At 37.1% G+C, this 23,861-nt stretch overlaps 1 protein-coding gene across 2 annotated transcripts in view; it reads left to right on the forward strand.

The window, feature by feature from the left end:
- Nucleotides 1-23,861, forward strand: part of LOC149539057 (ARM repeat superfamily protein) — a 373,217-nt gene that overhangs the window by 168,821 nt on the left and 180,535 nt on the right. For both annotated transcript variants that reach the window (XM_089800403.1, XM_089800404.1), the window contains exon 11: nt 23,652-23,792. In XM_089800403.1, coding sequence (XP_089656529.1) covers nt 23,652-23,792 — 141 coding nt within the window. The remainder of the gene's footprint in view (nt 1-23,651; nt 23,793-23,861) is intronic.

A 23,861-nucleotide genomic window follows, 5' to 3' on the forward strand; every position in this document is an offset into this window, starting at 1 on the left:
ATGATGACAAGCCTTCCGAGGAAGATAGTAGCGACGATGAAGGCAGTAGCAAAAAGGTTTGTGCCCTGCAGAAGGATATGATCCGCATGATGAAGGAGTTTAAAAATATGCAGAAGGAGACAAAGAGCAGTGAGCTGTGATGCACAGAGTGTAAGACTGACGGTTATACTAAAGGATCTTGTCCAAAGAACCAATTCTGTGACATTTGTCAGATCATGGGCCATTCGACAAAGGAATGCCCCTTTAACATGAAAACCAGAGGATCTCCGCAGGTGCTTCTTACACAGGCAGCTTCCACGTCAGGAGGGAATGGAAATGCAAACATTGATGGTGCCACTTCGGGTGGGTACAAGAATCCTAGCAGAGGGCAAAATAACAACAATGCAAACAATAACAATAATAAAAGGAGCCGAAATCGAACCTAGTATGATGCAAACGGACAACCGATCGTTCAATGTTGAGCATGTAATTTGTGGGGTCATTTTGCGTGGGATTGTACAACGACAAACACACCGAAATTATTATGCAGATGGTGCGGACCCGGCGACCATGAAGATGCCAAGTGCCCAAAGTCTGGAGTAAACTTGATCATTGTTGGCACGGATGAAGAGGAGGTTCTGGCAATTACGTGAAGGCAAGCAAAAGTGTACTCGAACCTGGCGGAAGAAAAGAGAAAATTGGGGGAAGTGTGCGTGGAGATTAAAAAGGCATCATCGGTGGAGACATCTTAGTTGAAGGACATCACTGACACCTTGGCAAGGAACTTCGCAAAACAAAACATTGTACGACAAATCTTACAAATGAAGATACCGTTCAAGATAAGTGACCTTCTTGTCACAATGCCCCAATTATGAACGACCATTTTGAGTTATACACCGTTTCCAAAAGCAACGGAGGACACAGGAAGGGACAATAGTGCAACAATGGCAATAGACCCAATGCTTTTGGCACTCACAATGGGAAGGCATTCGGTGGTCGTCGAGATGGGGATTTTGGGAAATGTTCTGACAGACAATTGTTGACGGAGGGTCTGGTGTGAATGTGGTACTGGAGGATACCTGGAAGAAGTTGGGAAAGTCGATGTTATGGCCACTTGCATTCTAGTTGCTTACGGCAGACCAACACGGGATCAAACCGTTGGGAACCTTGAGGGCGCAACTGGTAACCATTGGTACGCAACCATTTTTATTGGATTTTGTGGTCATTCCATCGAAAAGAAAAGGATATGATGCTATTCTGGGACATAATTGGTTGGTGCAAGCAAAAGTAAAACATGATTGGAAACGAAATACCCTATCAATGGAGCGCGGAGGCAAAAGATTCATAATTGACTTGCACACACAAATGGTAGGTGAGGAGGCAACATCGTCAGATTCAAAAAGTGAAGGCGAAAGTGACGACGAAGGAAAGAGGAGAATGGAACCAGATGAAGGAGTATTAAGACTAGAAGGAGGATTGAATGACGACCTGGACTCGGTGAATGGCCTTTTCCACTGGCAGATAGAAGACTACGAATTGTTTTTGAGTTGCAATGTGTTAAAGGTCAAAGAAGGTGAGAAAACAGAGGAAAATGAATGTCTGAAGGAATACAGAGCAACGGAAGAAGGAAAGGCGGTTACGGCTGAAGCTGAGGGAAAGAACATATAGTCCAAACCTAGAAAAAAGGAAGATCCCACCATCCGGTACATGGTGAACGGACTGCATAGAGAGAAAAGAATGCATCGCACCATAAAATTAGTTGAAGGGTGCCGACAGCAAGGAAATAATCTAGATGCTCAATGACTGCAACCACAATGGGCGATGGAGGTGACACAGAACAAACGTAAGGCGTGGCATGACAAACATCTCAAATTCAACAGGCTTTCGCCAAGGCAGTTGGTACTCAAGTACGACGGTCGGAATGAAATCAAAGGGGAAAAGTTTAAGGCCAGATGGGTTGGACCATATCAAATTTGTGAGGTCGGTGACAATGGAGTGATAAAGTTGGAGACGTTGGATGGGCAAGAGGTACCTCACACAGTGAACGGATCCAAATTGAAAATATACGGTGCCAGGAAGATTCCGTCGCTATTGCAGAATGGCCAGCTGACTCCCTTGTCGTTGTAGAATGGCGACGCCTGGAGGCAAAATTGAGTTGCTGTTCATTTTTTTGGAAAAAAAAAAAAAATTGAACAGAAAAAAGAAGAAGAAAGCCCGTGGGCTGGGATCTGCGGACAAGCTATCCGCGGACACTGTCCCGCGGGCAGGTTGTCCGCGGACACGTCCCGTGGGCAGGCTGTCCACGAAAGGCAACTCGCGGAGTTCCTCCGCTTATCCTCCCGCGGAGTTTTTCTTAAGTGCCGGCAGAGTTTGTCTTCGCATATCTCCGTGGACTTTCCTTCAAATCGCATTCCGTGGGCTTCCTCATTATTCTGCGGAGTTCTTCATCGTTTGCCTGTGGAGTATGTTCTCATTTTGCAGCGGAGTGTTTTCTCATCTTCCAGTGGTTGGAGAAGAGTTGAAGCCGTGTGTTTCTAAAGAGGAAGAGCACTAACATCATTGACAGCCATACTTGACACCCTTCGAGGACAACGAGGAGAAGCCTGAGTAAGAGTAGAAGCCCAATCACCTTCCTCCACCGTTATGCACGGAAGCATAGCACGTTCAGGCTGCCGCAGCTCAGCACTGCTGAAGAGAATCCTAAACAAATCTGCGGAGTCCTTCACCGTGCCTTCTTCCGTGGATATACCCTCGTGCGAGTGAGCTTGGAGTAAATGACTTTGCCACTAGAGTGGACGGAAGTTAAAGCTTATCAGCAGTTCTTATCATCTTCTCCGCTGGAGCTTTCCGCGGGCTGCGACTAGGGAGTTGTTTATCTCCGCAGACAATTCATCTCCTTCCGCGTGGTTTGGAGGTCAGTGGAGCTTTTTGTCATGCCGGAAACACATATTTGAGCTGGAGCAAGGGAGGCAAAAAGGTCTGGGAGTGCGTGTTTGAGCTGGAGATTTGAAGTGCCAGGAGTGAGTAAGGTGTGGAGGATTGGAAAATTTTAGTTGGAGGCATTGGCAGATTGGAATACAGGAGGGGGAAAGAGGTGTGTGTAAGCCTAGAAGCCGCATGAGAAGACAGATGGAAGCAATCAAAAGTGACGGAGCTATTAAAACAAAAAAAAAAAAAAAAAAAAACGACAGATTCAAATCGTAGCAGATGATGCCAAAGGGAAGGGGAAGCATCAGTGGTTGCCAGAAAGAGTGTGGAATCGGCAGAAAATGACAGAAATGGTGTGTTCCATGCAGTTTTGTGTGGGTTTCGGAGTGTTAATTTGGTCTTGGTGGCGAGGGGTGCTGCCCCTCGACCCCGCCGGGGGCGTTGCCCCTGGACCCCCAGTCGTTGCAGATATCAGTCGTGGGAGTCTAACCAGTTGAGAAGGCTTGAAGCTGCTACAGGCATGGAGTGTGTGTACTAGAGGCACTGGGAGTAGGTGTTGGCCGAGAGGCTGCCTTGGTGGATGCGTAGAGAGCTCGGGAGGAGCTGATCATTCAGTTGGAGGCAGTGCATCGACACTTGGTTCAGGGTACCGAGGAGTTGGAAATAGAGAAAGCAGCACGGGTGGCTATCAAGGTCAGCTTGAGGAGTCAGTATTGTGTTAGCAGAGGCTACAGATGCAGCGGGATGAATGTGAAAGTGATGTGACAAACATATTTTTTTTGTTGTAGTCACTCCGTTAATGTATTTTGTTTGTTAATTTGTTTTAGATATTATGTAATTGTCGTCCGGAGATGACTTTTTCTTTTGGGGGGGATGATGTTGTCGGTAGAAACTGTGTAGCCAACTTGATTGTCGTCCGTGTTTTTGAATTCTGTAGCCGACATCGTCTGTATAGATTTTGTAGCCGACGGGTAAATAGTTTGTAGTGGACATAATGTTGTGGTCGACAGACTCCTTCGGGAAGGTTCGGCGGATAGTATTTATAACTCGTCTGGGATCATTGTAAATCATGATCCATATCTGATCTTGTAATGTTCTGGCATATGCGAATCTAATAAAAGGAGTTTGTTGTTTGTATTTCCATTTGTCTATATGCGTTCATTTATTTCACCCGTATGATAAACAGGGTTTGAGTGTTTCTTGATATCCTTGCCACGTCTAAGCAAAATAGCTTTCCCATTTCATTCTGGTACACTTCCATCTTGGCCACGATGAGGTCTGTCACCTCATCCTTGAGTACTATCCTCTGCATGCAATCAGGGACGCCCTCCATGACCTCTCGATTGGGATCCCCGTAAGATGTGGAGAATTGAAAACGAGGGTTGAGGAAGCACCCACCGCATAAATGGATTGGTGGAGCTGATTGTTCCACCTCCTATTAATAAATGTCCCATATGGGTTCAAACTTAAGGCTGCCCCCCCTTTTCGTAGTAATTTTGAATAGCTTCTTTGGCCCTATCCATGACCTCATAAAGATACCCCATTGTGGTCTGATCCCCATCTACCAAGTGAAGAACTCTAACCAAGGACTCCATCACCTATAATTGAAAAGTAGAAAAAGATTATCATTAATCATTACAGATAGAGTTACAAACTAATAATGGATGACTTCATTCTTGAATACAAAAGAAATTAAATATTGAACTGTTGAAGTTTTCTAAGTTACCTTCACAATTTCCTTAGCAACTTCTAAAATGTGGTTGTCAAAGATGATGCATGCAACTCTCTCTCCATTGGGCTTCTTTGAATATGTTGAGTTTAGCCATGGATGGCTCACAAAAATTTGCTTCAAAGAGGACGATGAAGTAATAATTCTTTGCAACATTAAGAAAATCATTGAAAACCGTTTGACTACAAGTGTAACCAACTCCTTCATAGGGATGCGTTCTCTCATCAAGCGGAGAATGTAATGATCCCATCTTTTAGCCTTCACGTTCTCCAAAGGCTAAGTGGAGCATCAGAGGAAATTAAATTAATTTCTTATAAAGTCATTAAATAAATTAAAAATTGAAAGGTGACTTCATATTTAATTAATTTAATTAATTATTACAAGGGAGAAGCTTCTAGAGTGTGTATTAATTATTGGAAAGGGGGAAGCCTCTAGTAATTTAATTTTCTAGAAGCACAATTAATTATTGTATTGCAAGAGAGGAGTTTCTAGAGAGTGCATTAATTATTTGAAGGGGGAAGCTTCTAGCACTTGCAATTGATTAATATTTGGTTTCCTTCTAGAAGGGAGTAGGGAAAGTATAAATAGAGGTGGGAGCCTCATTGTTTAGCATCGGTGGATTGTGAATTGCATTTCATAAGAACTTGGATGTGTGTCTCACATATCGTTCTTGGCATTGGAGGACATTCATCCTCTATTGTGACATTCTAGACATCATTCCCTTGGGTTTTGGCCTTTGGTACTTGATTTTATCATTGTGAGAGCTAATATTATTTCAGCAGCGATTCAGTCTTCAATTTGCATAAATTCGTTCTTGCTCATGTTGTGTGGATTGAAACCTATGCAAAGACATTAAAATTGCTTTCAGTAGTTGGTTCAGTTTTTTGGGCATTTCCAGGGTGCCCATTACAGAGAACCCAAGGGTCATGTAGATATATTTTGATAGCTTTCTTGCATCCTCCACACTTGGTCCCTCACAATCTAATTTTCCCATCTCCTCTAAAAGAAGGTCAAGGATATGTGCTGCACAAGGAGACAAGGAGACCAAAAAAGTGTGCTATATTGATCTTGGAGGATTCTACCCATTGCCACATATGCTGCTGCATTTACGGTTATGATTTGCACCACATTATTAACCTCCACAACCATTGCAACTTGCTCTAACATTAGAGCCAAAGTTTCAATTATCTTTACCTTGTCCGAGTGATGTAAGGATATCAAAAATACCATTTGGTACTTGCAAGAAACCAAAAAATTGATGATGATATAATTTCTTCCATCTTTGTCCATCCATTTCAAGTATGGTGTAGCCAAATTGTTTCCATTGTAATCTTTGGTCTTCTACCACATCTTTGCCCGGAGAAACAACATTTTTGAGGAACCTAAAAGCATGAAGTAAAACTAACATCAATTACACAATTTTGATTTAAAAAAAACTTATATTCAATGAAAATAAGTAAATCTTATAACAATAAACTAAAAAACATTTAAAAATTGAAACAAGTGAACTAACCTCCCTGTCAGTTCTGCAGGAATAGGTGCCTTTTAGTCCTTTTCTAACACAGTAATTCCCATCACAAAATTTTGCCAAAAAGGACTTGCTGCAACGATTAAGGGGATGTTAAAAAACCTAAAATCGATACATTCAATGTCAACTTGCCAATGCACATCACTGTTCTACCCAATACCCTCTAGTGATGCTTGTGCTCCAGTTGTGTTTCTGTGCACAAAATTTTTATCTATAGAAGATGTGTATAGTAGTGGTTTACTAGAACCAACATAAGTGCAAGCTGAGGGGATAGTAGATTTACAAATCCATGGGCCACGAATAGAGCACAATATTCCCGTAAGTGCTTCTTCCTTCCAGGGGTGTATTACGAAGTAATTGGTAAAATGCTTGCTTGTTATTAACAGAGATCGAGAGGTCTATATATACAAAAGAATAAAGCGATGTTTCCTTAGGAAACAATTGTAAATAATAGAAACATTCTACTCTAGCTAAAAGGAAGCTAAAGAAAGCTGACAGATAACTACAAACTCACTAAAAATTAGAAACATTCTAATATTTACGATATATTAGAAATAGATAGCCATTAGCTAATAATAGAAGCTTATCTATTATCGTAATACCCTGCCTTAATAGTTAATCCATCCTCTGAATTTGACAAACTTATTAGGACTAAGAGGCTTGGTGAGAATGTTTGCAGTCTGATCCGTGGTAGGAACATACTGCAAGTCTATAGTCCTGTCTTCAACTAGCTGTCGTATGTAGTGACAATGAACATCCACATGCTTGGTTCGTTCATAAGTCTTGATTTCATGCTAACTTGATAACACCTTTGTTATCAACAAACAAAGTGGTTGGTCCTGCTAGTGACATCTGCAGATCCCCAAGCATTCGACAAAGCCAAACAACTTCACAACCTGCCTTGATTGGCCCTTTGTATTCAGCCTTTGTAGATGTGAGAAAAACTACTTGCTGCTTCTTATTGGTCCATGTGATGACACTTGATCCCAAATTGAACACATATCCAAAAGTTGACTTTTTATCGTCAATAAAGCCTGCCCAATCTGAATTTGTGAACCCACCGAGTCTAGGATTAGAACTTGGAGAGTAAAGAAGTCCATAATATGAAGTGCCCTTCACATAACGAAGAAGCACGCTCTTTGCTGCCATCCAATGATTAGCCTTGGGAGTTGTCATAAAGCGTGAGATGTAGTTGATTGCGAAGCATAGTTGCCTATATGTAGTATCATCAACAGGAGGAGAATCAAACTTGGCTGATAACTTGAGACCTTTCTTCATGGGTGTAAATGCAGGCTTGCAATCCTACATACGAAATTTCTCTAACAAAGCCTTGGTATATTTGGATTGAGAGATGAATATAGCAAAAGATTGTTGCCGAACCTCAACACCTAGGCAATAATGCATGAGCCCAAGGTTAGTCATATCAAAAGACCGGCATAAATTTTGTTTGATTTCTTGAATCAAAGATGTCAAGCTGCCAGTGATGATCAAATTATCCACATAAATAACTAGAAGGATGATGTCACTGTTAGTAATCTTGAGGTACAAATTTGAGTATGAAGAACTCTTATGGAAGCCTTGATCATTGAGGTACTTATCAATTTTTATGTACCATGCCCGAGGGGCCTGCTTCAAGCCATAAAGAGTTTTCACTAATCTGAGAACTTGATGTTCTTTACCGACAACCTTGAAACCAAGAGGTTGCGTCATGTAGACCTTTTCGCGGAGATCACTATTAGCGAAAACACTTTTGACGTCCATTTGATGGACCTTCTAGCTAAACCGTGCTACCATGGCTAGGACTAATTTGATTGTGCTTATCTTTGTAGTAGGAGGAAAGGTCTCCTCATAATCAATGCCTTGACGCTGAGAAAAGCTCTTTGCAACTAAATGAGCATTGTACTTATCCAAAGTACCATCAGATTTCTATTTGATTTTGTAAACCCATTTGCAGCCAATTGGTTTCTTCCCTAATGGAAGATCAGAAAGGACCTAGGTGTTATTTTCAACAGGCTCTAGTGTTTAGATGTCATGGCCTATTCCCGCTCTGGAATTTTCTTAGCCTCAGAATATGTTTTAGGTTCAAACAAATTGTGAATATTGGCCATGAGAGCAAAGTTAAGAGACTCTATAGGTTTTCTCTTTTTCCAAGTAGTTCTCCCATCAATGAGCTCATCATCATGAATATCAACAAGTATCTTAGCCCACCACTTAGTCTGGGGACGAGAATGACCAACATTAGTATCAGGAGATGCTCTATGATCAGGTTCCTCATCTGAAGAATCTGGATCAAACTTAGGTGAAGCATTTACAAATCAAGGTGATCCTGTAGGAGAAGCTGGAGATGTTTGTATAGGGATCACTAGTATAACTAGAGCTGCAAGAGCTACTGGAGCCCTCCCATCAGGTGGACCTAATGGAAGCCTAACACTCAAATCATTAGCCTTCTTAGGCTGGTTTGTTGGATCAAGAACATGTGGGAACATGCATGAATGGTCCTCACTGCTCATCAAAGACTACATCACGACTATACATGAGATGAGATGTCTGAGTGTCAATCAAGCAGTAGGTTTTGTGAAGACTACTGTGTCTAGCAAGCATGATTTTCTGACTCTTGACATCCAACTTGGTGCATGACGCATCATGGACCCAAACAAAAGCAAGGGAGCCAAAAACCTTCAGGTGACTGATTTTGGGCTTGCGACTTGACCAGGCCTTTTCCAAAGTCTTACCTTTGACCACCATTGCAAGAGACCGGTTCAAAAGATAAACTGCAATGTTGACTGCTTCTGCCTAGAACTTCTTTGGAACATGTTTGTGTTCGATCATGGATAAAGCCATCTCGGTGATTTGTTTGTTTCGATGTTCAACTACATTGTTTTGTAATGGTGTGTGGGGTGTAGTTTACTGGCGTTTGACGCAATGAGTATTCAAGAAGCTAGAAAACTCATTAGAATAAAATTCCCCACCATTGTCTGATCTAAGAGTAATTGTTAATGCATGTAGCTTCAGTTTGACATTCCCGTGAGAAGCACATATGCATGTATGTGAGAAGCACATATGCATGTATATATGTACAACAACATGATGCACACATTGTTATGGATATGCATTCTTAAGTGCTGTTGTACTTAACACGATCTGCAACCGATGAGACATATATATGTTTCGAGATCATTAAGGCATGATCAAGATTATTTTTGGTTCCTTTGATTTTTAGATCATGATCGATCTATCCTTTATATTGGGCCGCAGATGTAATGATTGGTTATACATTTAAATCACTGTGTTAAGATAGTAACTAATGATGTGCATCAGTTAATCAAGAACGCATGTGAATGAATGTCCATGTCTCTCGTGGGGAGACATATCCATTCATCCCCACACCTCTTTTGTTGGTATTTATCCAATCTACCCAATGTAATCTTGGATCGTAATCTATTAATGCAATCACTCTAAAAGGATTGAAGACAATTCTGAGTTTCATATATTTCAATTATGTTATTACTGCACTAACAATTGCATATTCTGGAAGCGATTAGAACATTGGTGTTATTGTTTGTACTTGCAACAGTGAAATCGGGTAAATAAACTTTACATGGTATTAGAGCTTGGCTAACAAAAGAACACACTAAGTTTATTAGGATCATATTTTTCTTCAAATAACAGTCCTCCCTCTCTCTACAAAGATGACAGAAACAATGACATTCGAGCATCACCTTGGAAGTGTTGATAGCTTCGAATCATGGAAACTTCGAGGAATGATGTTAAAAGAAAACAAATTAGAATCATTTGTAGGAGAGGACAAAGAGGAACTTAAAGATGAGCGTGAGAAATCAAAATGGATCGAGAAAATTAAAAAAGCTATGAAGATAATTGTAGGTGTTGTTCAAGACCACATAGTACCTATTGTGGCAAAGCATACCACAACATATTGTATGTTTTGAGCTCCTGAGAATGCATCTATAATCAATAATACATGCTTAAAACTTTCTCTTAAAAGGCTAATGAATAGTGTAAGCATGAATAAAGGGGAAACTATAAATGCTTATTTTATGAGAATCACAGATTTGAGAGATCAATTATCTACACTTGGTTATGAGATTGAAAATTAAGAATTATCCTTAATAGCATTAAGAGGGCTTCGAAACTCTTGGGAATCCTTTGTACAAGGTATAAGTGCTAGGTCTAAAATCTCTAAACTAGATCATTTAAGATCAAATTGTCTTCAAATGAAATATGGCATAGAAGACTAGGTCATATCAACTTCTGTGCCCTAACATCAATGGAGAAGGTAGTAACTAGAATTCCCAAGTTAAAACATATTCACAATGAATCATGTAAAGGTTGTGCCTTAGGGAAAAACACTAAAAAGTCATTTCCTCATAGTTTGAGCAAAACTAAATAAGTGTTGGAAATAGTACATTTTGATCTATGTGGTCCCATGTGTATACCTTCTATAGGAGGATTCTTGTACTATGTGATATTTGTTGATGATTTTTCAAGGAAGACTTTGATGTACTTCCTTAAATGCAAAGAATCTGAGGAGATTCTCTCTAAGTTTAAAGAATCCAAAACTATCACTGAGAACTCCGATAAGAACATTAAAATTCTGAGAATAGATAATGGGAAGGAGTATACTTTTGAAATATTTAAAATGTTCTACAAACTCATTGGGATTCAGAGGAAGTTCGCAGTCCCTTACAATCCTCAACAAAATGGGGTTGCTGAAAGGAAGAACAAAACTATTGTAGAAGCGGCATGTGGTATGATTTTTTATCAAAATTTGAGTATGTCCTGGGCTGAAGCATCCAACACAATAGTCTATATTCAAAATAGATGTCCTCACTTACATTTGGACAATAAGACTCTAGAAGAAGCATTTTCTAGAAAGAAACCAGACATCAGTCACCTAAGGATATTTGGTTGTCTTGTATATGTTCATGTACCTAAGAAAAAGAGGACTAAGGTAGAACCTTCTGGAAGAAAGGGTACTCTCATTGGTTTTAGTACAATAGTAAAAGGATACAAAGTCTATCTTCCAGGACAGAAACAAATAGAACTAAGCAGAGATGTCATCTTTGAGGAAGACATTGCTTTCAGAAGAGCCAAAACCTTCGATGCACTAGATAGATGCGATGTATTTCTAGAAGAGACTCTTGCTCATGAGATTCAGAAGGAGTTTCCTGAAGAGACTTCAACTAAAACTGAAATCCTTCCAGAGACTCAAGAAGAGAGTCTTGATCACTCTAAAAGGCCACTTTGGGCAATAAAAAATAATATTGGAAGGAGATGGATTTGTAGCCCTTTTAGGAACATTTTGAGAAAGCAAGAGTCCTAGAAAATTGACATATAATGCTTTCGTGTGTGAAAGCTTGAATCCTGAACCTTCTAGTTCTTCTGAAGCACTTAAACATCAAGCTTGGAAAGACACCATGGTGGAAGAATACCAGTCTATACTAAAAAATGATGTTTGGGACATAGTTTCGAGACCTAAAGAAAAATCTGTTGTGTCTTCAAAATGGCTCTTCAAAGTTAAGTATGTTGCAGATGGCAGCATTGAAAAACATAAAGCTCATTTTGTGGCTAGAGGTTTTCCTCAAAAGGAAGGAATTGACTTTGAAGACACCTTTGCATCAGTTGCCATGTACACTTTTGTTATAGCTGTAATAGCCATCGTAATAGCCAAAGGTTGGAAAATCCATCAAATGGATGTAAAAACTGCTCTTGTTAATGGAAATGTACAAGAAGAAGTATACCTGGAACAGCCAGAAGGATTTGTAACTCATGATGCTGGTTCTTATGTTTGTAAATTGAAGAGGGCTCTATATGGACTCAAACAGGCTCCCCGGGCCTGGTATGAAAGTATTGACAAATACCTTTTAAGTCTTGGACTCACCAAGAACGTGGCTGATCCAAATCTCTACTTCAAGGTAATTAAAGGTGATATGTTAATTCTAATTCTTTATGTTGATGATCTTCTGCTTACAGGGGAAGAACATCTCATTAATCAGTGTAAGAAAGATTTGGCTTCTAAATTCGAAATGAAAGATTTAGAAATTCTTCATTACTTTCTTGGTTTGGAAGTATGTCAGAAGTTTGGTAATATCTTTCTACATCAAAAGAAGTATACTTTTGATATTTTGAAAAGATTTGAAATGTGGGACTATCGAGCTATGTCTACACCTATGGAAACCAACCTTCACAAGCTAAAGAAAGAATGTGCTGAATCCATACTAGTTGATCCCACCTTATATAAATAGATAATAGGGTCTTTGATGTATCTTGTAAATACTTGACTTGATATTTGCTACAATGAATGCATTAAGTCAGTTCATGTGAACTACGTAAGATTCATCTTGTTGCTTTGAAACACATATTGAGGTATCTTCAAGGTACTATTAAGTATGGACTTAAATATGAGAATACCAGCTCAGAGTTACATGGATATATTGATTCCAATTGGACTGGAAGTGTAAAAGATCGGAAAAGCACATCAAGATGCTGCTTTAGTTTAGGATCAGCCATGATTTCTTGGATTTGTAGAAAGCAAGCTTCGGTTGCTCAAAGTTCTACTGAGGTAGAGTATATTACAGTAGCTATGGGAGGTAGAGAAGCAGTGTGGCTTCGGAAGTTGCTTTCTAACTTGTTTGGTGAACCTATGAAACTGACCACTATTCACTGTGATAACCAAAGTTGTATCAAGTTATCTGTGAATCCGATATTTTATGATAGATCCAAGCATATGGAAATTCCTTACCACTACGTAAGAGACATGGTGGAAAGAAGAGCTATTCAATTAGAATATATTAATATAGGTGATCAAACAACTGACATTCTCACCAAGACTCTCCCTAAAATGAAAGTTGATCATTTCAGAAAGAAACTTGGCTTGATTGAAATGTAAGTTTATGAGATTGAGTCTCAACTTTGTAAATTTGTATTATTTAAATAAAGATGTTTAAACTGTAAACTCTTTTGTCATATATGTGACTATTACTCATGGGCCTACTCTATGCTCATTACTTAAGGTGATAATCTCTTATAATGAAATATTGATTCTGATAAGTTAAGGTGATGACTTTATTATTAGAAGATTACTATCATGTGACTTGATATTCAAGGAAAAATGATGATAGTTAAAAGAGCATGTTGATGGATATCATGTGACTTGATATCTATTGAAGATCAATATTTTCAAATTCATGGTGGATATTATGTGACTTAATGTCTATGGATATACCGCGATCTTTTATGGTGGATGTCATATGACTTGACATCTGTAAACACACCATAACTAGAAAGAATGTCATGAGACTTGACTTTTTTATATATATCTCAAGGATATTACTTTTAATATAAAGAACTTATATATTTGCACTTTGTCTTTCCTAGCTAAGAGGGAGTGTTAATGCATGTAGCTTCAGTCTAACATTACTGTGAGAAGCACATACGCATGTATATATGCACAACAACATGATGCACACACTATTATGCATATATGCATACGTAAGTGTTGTTGTACTTTACACAATCTGCAACTGATGAGATACATATGTTCTGAGATCATCAAGGCATGATTGAGATTATTTTTGGTTCCTTTGATGTTTAGATCATGATCGATCTATATTGGGCCACATATGTAACGATTGGTTATACATTTAAATCACTCTGTTAAGACAATATTTAATGATGTGCATTAGTTAACCACGAACGGGTGTGTGTGAATGAATGTCCATGTCTCTCGTGGGAGACATGTCCATTCATCCCCACACCTCTTCCATGGGTATTTATCCAATCTACTTGATGTAATCTTGGATCGTAATCTATTAATGCAAGTGCTCCGAAAGGATTGAAGATAATTTTGAGTTTCATATATTTCAATTTTGTTATTACTACACCAACAATTGTAGATTCTAGAAGCGATTAAAACATTGGTGTTATTGTTTGTACCTGCAACAAAAGTCTGCAATCAGTCAAATCTGGTAAATAAATTTTACAATAATAATAGATTTCTCAGACTCTTTTTCAAATAAAGGTTTTAAACTTTTCAAATATAAGAAATGCATTTGATTTCTTTTTATGAAAATACACACATTTTTCTACTGAAATCATCAACAAACAACAAAAAATACTTGGACTCAAGAATAGGAGTGGCCATAGGGCCGCAAATATTGGCATGAACAAGCTGAAGTACTTGAGAAGCTCGCCATGAATCGCCTCTGGTGAAGGGTGCGCAATGTTGCTTCCCATCTTGGCACACATCACAAACTCCAAGCTGCTAAGTCTGAATATCTGGCAAACAGAGGATAAACTCTTCCCGAGCAAGTTGAGAGAGACAATGCACATTTAAGTGCCCATATTGTTGATGCAAAAGTGTGCTAACAGAAGATCAACGAGCAGCCATAGCTAAGTCCTGAGAATCACCAGAATCGGTAAGGCAGAAAAGACCATGTTCCTCCCCATTGCAACAATTGACTGAGTCTCCCTACTAGTGATTGTACATTGATGTGAACTGAAGGTGACAATCAATCGTGGAGAACGTCGCAGTAATTTACTGACTGGGAGTAGATTTAGTTCCATCCCTAGAACATAGTACACATTGACGAAAATGGATTCCTCCTAGCAGACTGAATTTGAATGTTGCTCGACAATGGAACACACTTCTCCACCACCAAAAACAATAGAATTTGAGTAAGGTTGGTAGTTAGTGAACCAGTCTCTGCAGTGGGTGAAATGATGAGAGACACCTGAATCAATATACCAGGTAGACGACTTCATATGATTTGCAGGTCTTTTAGCCAAGAAGGCGTAAAAGGTAGATTCCGTCTAGTTAGTGTGGTTTGCATTGTTCGCTTTGGGCCGCGAGCCTGATTGCATAGATTGGGCAACTAAGCGTTTTGGGCATTCGACATTCATGTGACCAAACTTGTGGCAAAAGTTGCATTGAACATTCTTCAAGAGCCTCTTGAAGTTGGAGCAAAGGACTTCTATTGAGAAGATTGCTGAGACTTGCCTTTATCCTTTTCAAAGGATTTAGTAGCAAAGGCTTGCTCTGTGGAGGTAGAGTTGGAACTTCTACCAAACTGTGGTTTCCGCTGATCTTTCTGAAGCAGAAGTGTGCACAGATCGGTGAACTTTAGATCAACACTAGAAGACGTGATGTTGAGAGTCGATAAAATGCTCGTAGGACTTGGTAAATGTTGGAGAGTGTGTCATGTCCCTTTTTCAAATAATTAAAAAAGAAAATCTTTGCTAAGGCAGGCAGGCCCAAGAAAGTGAAGTTTCGGAAAAAGGGGGTTAATCTTTGGAAACCGTTGGACTAATAAATGAAAATTATTATTAAAATAAGTTTCATTAACCTCTCTTGGACGTGAGTTACAGTTATGCCCTCTTTTAAGGGGTTTGGAGGCATTTTGGGCTCATTCCAGAACTTGATTTTGCGGATTTCTTTGTTATTCTTCAGAGGCTGCCAAACTTGTGGAGAAGGAGACCCAAGAACGGGAGTTTGCAGGTTTCCAGGGAGACCCAAGAATGGGAGTTTGCAGGTTTCCAGGAAGGCTAAGGACGGGAGTTTGAAGCCATTCCATGTGCATGCTCATACAGAGTTTGCCTTTGTGCTGAACAGTGTAGATTTGTGGGTTTTTGGGTGTGTTTTTTGCATGAGTTTGGTGTTTTCAGTTGAGCATTTCATATCAGTTTTGGTTGCTGCTGTATTTCAGACTTTAAGCTGTTAAAATAGAGCTGAATATATGTATTGGGACGTGATTAAACTTTTGAGATAGTTTATTAGTGTTTTTGTGGTGTTTCCGGGCATTTTTGTGTTAATTTCGGGAGCCCGATGAGCATAGTTTTTGTCCTACATTTGTGAGCTGCTGTGTAAAGGCTATATAGATCTGGAAATTTCATTTTTTAGGCTGTTATGCTGCTGAAAATTCTGTAAAAATGTCCATTTTCAGATTTATTAATAATAGGTGAAGCTGTGAAGCTTTTGGCACCATTTCTGGCATACCCGATTTGGGGTTTCTTGAGAAATTTGGAGGATCTCTGTGATATTAGTTATTTGATCTTAAAGATCTGATTAAAGGTTGGAAATATCATACAAAATTAGAAAAGGGGACATTTCAGAGTGATAACCACAATGTCCTCTTTCTCCATGTTGCGAACAATGACAAGCAACTGATTACGGATTTCTTGAATCCTATTCATGTAAGTCTGGAGTGATGTTTGCTCATCCATGATAATAGAAAATAGAGTGTTTTTCAAGAAAAAAGCTTTTCTTTTGTCAGAAGTCTCATGAAGATTTTTGAGACGTGTCCATATCTTGGCAGCTCTTTTGCCGGATGGAATTTGAGAGAGCCGATCATTAGCTACAGATAATTTGAGAAGCATCACCGCTTTTCGATTATTCAAATCCCATATATCTTGATCAATACTAGGGGCAGTCGGACGCTATGTAACACCAAAAACAATCTGATCGATATTCTGATATTCAAAAATTGTAGTTATCTATTGCTTCTAAGTGCCATAATTTTGACCATTGAATATTGAATTGCTCTCGAGCAAAATATTAGTCAATGATGCCATAGCTCGTTTTTCAATGAGATGTGAAAATTTGTGAAGGCACATTCTTCGAGGCTAAAAACTAGAGGACCGAAAAAATTTGAAGGATGATCCAGAAGAGAGTTCGAAAAACTTAGAAAGAATATGTTGTTAGTTTCTAAATCTGCTAGCTCAAAAATCGAGGGACAAAAATTGAGACACCCAGTAAAATTGGACGACAACCCAATTCAGCTCTCGAAAAATTCCCAAGGTTCTATAATCAGAGAATTTTTTGAGCCCAAAAATTCAAGTTTTGAAGAAAACCCCAGTCGACAAAAATGGAGGCAAAAATTTGCATAAAATGACAATTTTTAGGAAAAAAATAGCCAATTTTCATCGTTGAGGGTTTCACTGGTAGAGACGTTCTCTAGAGTGAGTTTGAACTCAAAAAAAGGCATGATCTCATAGTTACAGATGCACGCAGGAGAAAATCCCTATGTAAAATATGTTTGCAAAAACAAGATCTCAAAATTTTTTTTTGACTTCAGTTTGAGACGACTTGATGGAGTCCAAATTCTTTTGCCTCCATTTATGAAATAATAATGGAGAGAGCAATATAATCAAAAATCTCAAAGGCAAAGATGTAATTTACATACACAATCAACAACCTAATCAATAGGAGCATGTTTGTATAGACACAGCCAACTCCCAATCCTGTCTTTGATCTTTAGACCTGGTAGGCCAATGGTGGAAGTTGAAGATGTAGACTTCCCAAATGCTCTTATAGAAACAGGTTCCCCTTTGGCAAAGGCACCTTTTGGTACTTTTAGTAGTTGGGCTTCAGGAAGATGAAAGCAAATATTCAACAACAATGAGCATAAGAGAGGTTGAACATGTCTAATATAGCAAAGACAGATCCAACACTTATTGGTATTGTATGTCCAAATCATTAACAAGAGGTTGATTGTAACACATAAATTGGAAAATGAATTGATCAAGTTGGAGATAAATCAGTTATGAGCCTACGACAAGTGAAGAATGAAGTTTTTATAGAGATTGTCAAATTTAGATACCGTTTGGAGTATAAAACAATGGCAAAATCATCTCGCTACAACATATAAAATATGATACCAAAATTGGTCCCTTGTGATACTAAACCAATACTCCATGCCTAATTTCGATGACATACCTGCACAACAAATGAATTTGTTTAAGAATATATGCAAGTTATTGAAAAGAGCAAAATTCGTTTGGAAAAACAGAGACGACTTTCATATTGGTGAAGAAATAATAGAGGCAACGTGAGGGCCTCAGTGGTGCAGTTAAGAAATGGAACACCAGTAAATTATAAATGTATTCCATGGCAAGTAAATTCAATCACGTTCCAACAAGTGCATATGATTGAAAGCTTCAGATAGAAATAGTATATATTAAGACATCATTGATAGAAGTGACTATCTGACTACAAAATACATTGAAGCAAAGGTAAACATGAAAGGTCAATACAAGATGTTATAGTGTGACAAGAGGATTTGCATCTTGGACAACGGCAAAAGGAAATACGATGCACTATAATAAGTATAAATAAATTGATCTCTCACCAAAAATTGGGATGGTATGAGAAGGGTATACGAATGGAATAAGTCTCCGGTCGTAGCACTATACAAGAAGGAATCGATCTCTTCAGGTCCGCATAGGAGAATGAACAAAGCCGCAAAAATATTAAATTCCTCATACTATAGAAGATGGTGTTATATTAAAATAACATGATGAAAGATTTGATAATGTTTAGAGATCCTCGTGTAATTTATTTAAAAGGAGCCCTATAAACATGAAATAGAGAAGTTGACGGGATAAATTTTAATTATTGTAAGTGTAATCAAGAGAAGTGGTGGTTTATTAAAAAAGATAATAGAGTTCAAGAGTTATAATTTGAAATGATGTTTCATTTTGAAGACAACTTTAGAGAAATAAGATATAAATAGGGAAAGACATATTCGGAAAAGAGAAGACATATTCTGACAATTACATCTATACACTTTAAGGAGTATTTTATATGCATTTATTGTACGGAGGAATAAGGAGTTCATTATGACTTTGTAATATAAATTCCATTATTTTATTTTAATAAAATAAAATGTTCTTTGTTTATTATTAAAGGCGTGGAGATTTAAACTCCAGGTTTAATTGTTCTTTGTAATTATTTTTTGGAATTCTGTATACAATTTAAATATCAGATAAGTGGACACGGTCATTTAGCATTTTGAATTTGATCATTACAGATATTGTGAAATATTAAATCATTTCCGTATTTGTATCCAATTTGTCTCCCTACCAGAGGAGTTAAAGTTCAATTTGGACTAATTTAAGATGGCATATACATTTGATCTGTTGCATCTTGATTATTTAATTGTTGGCAATAAAGTGCGTAAAACATGATAAAGTTGTACGTAAAAATTCACTAAAGTTGACTCTATTGCCTAGATGAATAGAGGCACTAGCCTTTCTATTATTGAAGTTAGGAAATATATATATTCCTTCTACAAGCATAAAATTCATTATTGACAAACATTATACAATTCTTTCGGTTATTTCAAAAACTTAACATTCAGTTTTAGTGAGATCGAGTTGAAGGGATTTGCCAATTGAGGAACTCCAAAGCTTAAATTCTCTCTAGAAAAGCCTTGAACCAGACAGTCAATATTAAGGTGAAGGTTTACCCGCCTGGGTGTAGCGAAGCCCGAAGTGTAGGGGAATCAAAAAGTATTCCTGTTTGTTGGCTAGATTGAGAGGTCTTATTGGAGAAGTGGCAGGCTCTTGGATTTCCAATCTGCGGTTTTGGGAACCAACACGACTGACGAGCTTGCTTGAGTCAATAATAGGTCGTGTTTTCTAAGAGATGGCGGGAGAATTTCGTGCGTGAAGACCAGATCGCTGTACACAAAAATAAATTTTTTTTTTTTTGCAGTCAGGTTTCTCAAAAAACGCAAATTTTTAGTATAGTCGGATTTCCCAAAACTGAAACCCTAAAATGGGTTGTAGACAAAGTTGCATGAATGTTTTTGAAAAATATTGACAAATAATTTTGAAAGAAATTATATAGAATTTTCAAAATAATTAAGTATTGGCTTTGATACCATATTACGAAGTAATTGGTAAAAAAATTGCTTGTTATAAACAAAGACCGAGAGGTTTATATAATAAAAGAATAAAGTGATGTTTCCTTAGGAAACGATTGTAAAGAATAATAACATTCTATTTTAGCTAAAAGAAAGCTAACAGATAACTACAGACTAACTAAATACTAGAAACATTCTAATATTTACAATAGATTACGAATAGATAACCATTAACTAATAATAGAACCTTATCTATTATCGTAATAGTCTAAAGCTTAAGATGGCTGGTCACAATTCACATTGTTTTTATTGTTTTAGCGAAATCTAAACTAGTAATAATGATTACAAAATATGAAATGATCCTTAAAAAGGAGATAATTGGGATACCTTGCAATTCAGAAATGGCTACCCTCATGATCAATTTTGCCCTTTCCATTTGCAACACTTTCTCTTCTTGCGCAGGTGTCTTTATTTCATTCTTGGTGAACTCACAAACCCTTGTGTCATGCTTTTTGATCCCTTCAAGCTGGTATTTCAAATGAGATGCTCCTCTACTAATTAGTTTTTCACTTTTTATGGATATCATAGTATTATATTCAGGTCCTTCAAAAGCATATGTCCATGCCTTGTCTCTAGCTCCTTTAGGACGTATGCCTACATAACTAGATGGAAATGTGTCTAATGGGGCACCATAGACCCTACAACTGACCTAGTTATAGTGGTATCTCTATTTGTCGTTTAATGAAGAATCAACCTATACATGCAAATTGAAGGCACAAATTTAGAAATTTAATAAACAACTTTAGAAAAAAATTAATAAAGAAAAAACTTTAAATAAATTTCAACATATCTGAAACATGAAACAAAAAAACAAAAAAGGTGCTAGGTTATGAAATTTTTAAGAAAATATGAAATTATTGACAAAACTAAATTTTTTTTGCAAAAATTGCCCAAAAAATGGTGTTAGATCTTATTCATTACACTCTAAAACAAGTAAGAGTACATTGAAAATAGTTTTATAGAGTTTGTATGAACTTAGATGCAACTAAGGCGAGACAGAATGATTTGAAAACAAAAGAAAAATAATTTTGAAAACTTACTTGTGAATCCGAATTTGCTTGAAAAATCTCTTCAAATCCACAAGAAATCGCTGTAGATGGCTGTGAATGACCTTTTTTCTCCAAAACTTTCTCTCCTCTCCAAACTTGTTCTCCCAAACAAAAAAGAATGATTTTCTCTTTTACTGTGCATCTGAATTTACTGGCACCCATGCACAATATGATGCCAAATCACAATAAATTTGTGATTTATCAAAGACATTTTCCCATCTTCTTGGTGCGCGAATGATAGGTTTTAACAGCCCACAAAAGTTATTGTGATAATGCATATATATCTGCGATATTTCAATCTATGTATATGATAGAGAGAGAGAGAGAGAGAGAGAGAGAGAGAGAGAGAGAGAGAGAGAGATATGTCAATAACTGATAACATCAATGTCAATATATTAAAAAACCATGACAGCAGTAGTGTTACAACATAATTAATTGTAATAAACTACAAAGTAGTTTAACTAATTATAAAACAACAAATTGATACTATGATAGTGATAAATTAGTTATCTAATTTCTCAATTTGGTGTTCCACTCTGAACGCCCCCCACACTGTAATCAAATTTCTTGTATGAGAAGAGATCCCAGTAAATAGTTAGGGTTTGGGAGTGGAGACCTTAATGGGTTTTACTGGCAGAAATGATGAGTTGCACAAAGCGTTAGATGTGAAAACCCGGTGACAGATAGTGTGCAAGGAAATATTGATTACTCATGGTTAAACATATGTAATTTCCAGTTTCTGCTACTATGATTCCTACTATGAGGATGTGATTGCACTATTATATGGATGTACTGGATACTTGGCTTTGGTCAGTCAGCTACTAGAAAACTGAATTTGAATTCAAATATCATAAAAGAGAAGAAAGGGTCAATGGAAATGAAGGAATTGTGAAGTTATCACTATACTGAAATAGCATCCTTTTGTTTTTTATTTTGAATATAATAAAAATATATCTTTTGTCTTAATGGCATGAGGTAGAAAATTATTTCACCACTTATTATTTATTCATTGCAAATAACATAATATTGAAAAAAATTTTAGAGGTTGATGAAATTGATAGAGACTACTATTTTTTTGTTGATTGAAGTGAGGTATGGGACAATGTAATTGATGGAGTAGATGTGAATAGTATTTGGCACAAGGACATCAGAATGATATCAAATGCTTCCTCTTACCCTGTAAAATCCTTTAACTGAACTAAGTGAGGTTCAATATTTGCACTTTTGGAACAGATTTTGACCTTATTTTTCATGATGCTTTTTTGAAGCTTGGCAAGCATTTATATTATCACTTTACTTATGCTGAATACAAGATTTTAGACAGTGTAAATAAATAGACATCCAATTCAGTAAGTTGGACAAATGTTATACTAATTAGTTCTTTAGAAAGGGTAATTGAAAGCAGTCCTTGAGGAGATACCAAAAAATTAGTACGTTAGTATCATCCTTGCCCTGTGACACTAATGGAATCCATACAGATAAATAGTTGTTTCGTTGCTCTGGAGTCTGTTCTATGAAATTAGAAGTATCATTACAACCATTGTACATTTCAGAACTGATAATAATGGGAATTCATATTTTTGCTTAGACTTTTATGTCAGTGAGAACTTGGGACTGTAATATTTTACTCCTATTTCTATTTATCAATAAGTTATAACCATAGCCCATAGAACCACAATTTAATTTGTAATTTTGACCTCATTTTTCATAATGCTTTTTTGAAGCTTGGCAAGCATTTATATTATCACTTTACTTATGCTGAATACAAGATCTCAGACTGTGTAGACAAATAGATATCCAATTCGGTAAGTTGGAACTGTTATACTAATTAGTTCTTTAGAAAGGGTAATTGAAAGCAGTCCTTGAGGAGATACCAAAATTAGTACATTAGTATCATCCTTGCCCGGTGACACTTATGGAATCCACACAGATAAATAGTTGTTTCATTGCTCTGGAGTCGGTTCTATGAAATTAGAAGTATCATCACAATCACTGTACATTTCAGAACTGATAATTATTGGAATTCATATTTTTGCATAGACTTTTATGTCAGTGAGAACTTGGGACTCTAATATTTTATTCCTATTTCTATTTATCAATAACTATAGCCCATAGAACCACAATTTAATTTGTAAGTTTGACCCAATAGAATATTGGCCAGAGTCTTTCAAACAAAAATTGTTTTTAGAAGAATATGCTCTGTGATCAAAAGAACTGTGATGAAACTTGAAAGTGAATGCCTGCTGTGGTCTAGAATTTGTGGGTGTGATATTCAGAAGTTTTTTTTACTATATTTATTCAAGGATAAAGGAAGTTAATAAAAAAGTCTTTTTTGCCTTCAAAATAGTATTAATGGTCTTAAATTCTATTGGGTGCTTTTTTTTGGTTAAAGTAAATTGCTTTCTTTGGTAAGTTCATTTATTCTTTATCATTCATCTTCAAATGCATCAAAATTAGATTGATGGAGCAGCATGCATTTTATGAGAATACAATTGCAGCTCTATTCAGTTGTGGCTAAGCATGCAGGTTTTCTATATCCGTCTCTTTTGAGAAGTAAAAATAGTTTGGGTTTCTTCTTGACATCTTTGTTGATACAGCTCAAAGCTTGTTGAGTAGAATGCATGGTTTAAGATATGATTTATTTTTTAAATCCAAGGTGTACTTCTGTCACAATCTTATGTGTTTAACATTTGATGTTCTGAATTATTATTTTGTAGGTTGATACTAGTAAACTGACTGTGGCTGAGTTAGATGAACTATTTGAAATTCCTGATGGGCTTGCTCATTTCCGATTGAATATGGAGGAGCTTCTGATTGAAATTTGTCATCTGTTGGGGCCAACACAGTTTATTCAGAAGGTCAGTGAGTTTTCTCAAACATATTTGCCTGTCAATGGAAAAGATGTAAGCATCACCTATAATTTATTA

The sequence above is a fragment of the Cupressus sempervirens genome, chromosome 9, assembly GCF_028749045.1.
Source record: "Cupressus sempervirens isolate cs-2001-9-10 chromosome 9, ASM2874904v1, whole genome shotgun sequence".
Classification (NCBI taxonomy): Eukaryota; Viridiplantae; Streptophyta; class Pinopsida; order Cupressales; family Cupressaceae; genus Cupressus; species Cupressus sempervirens.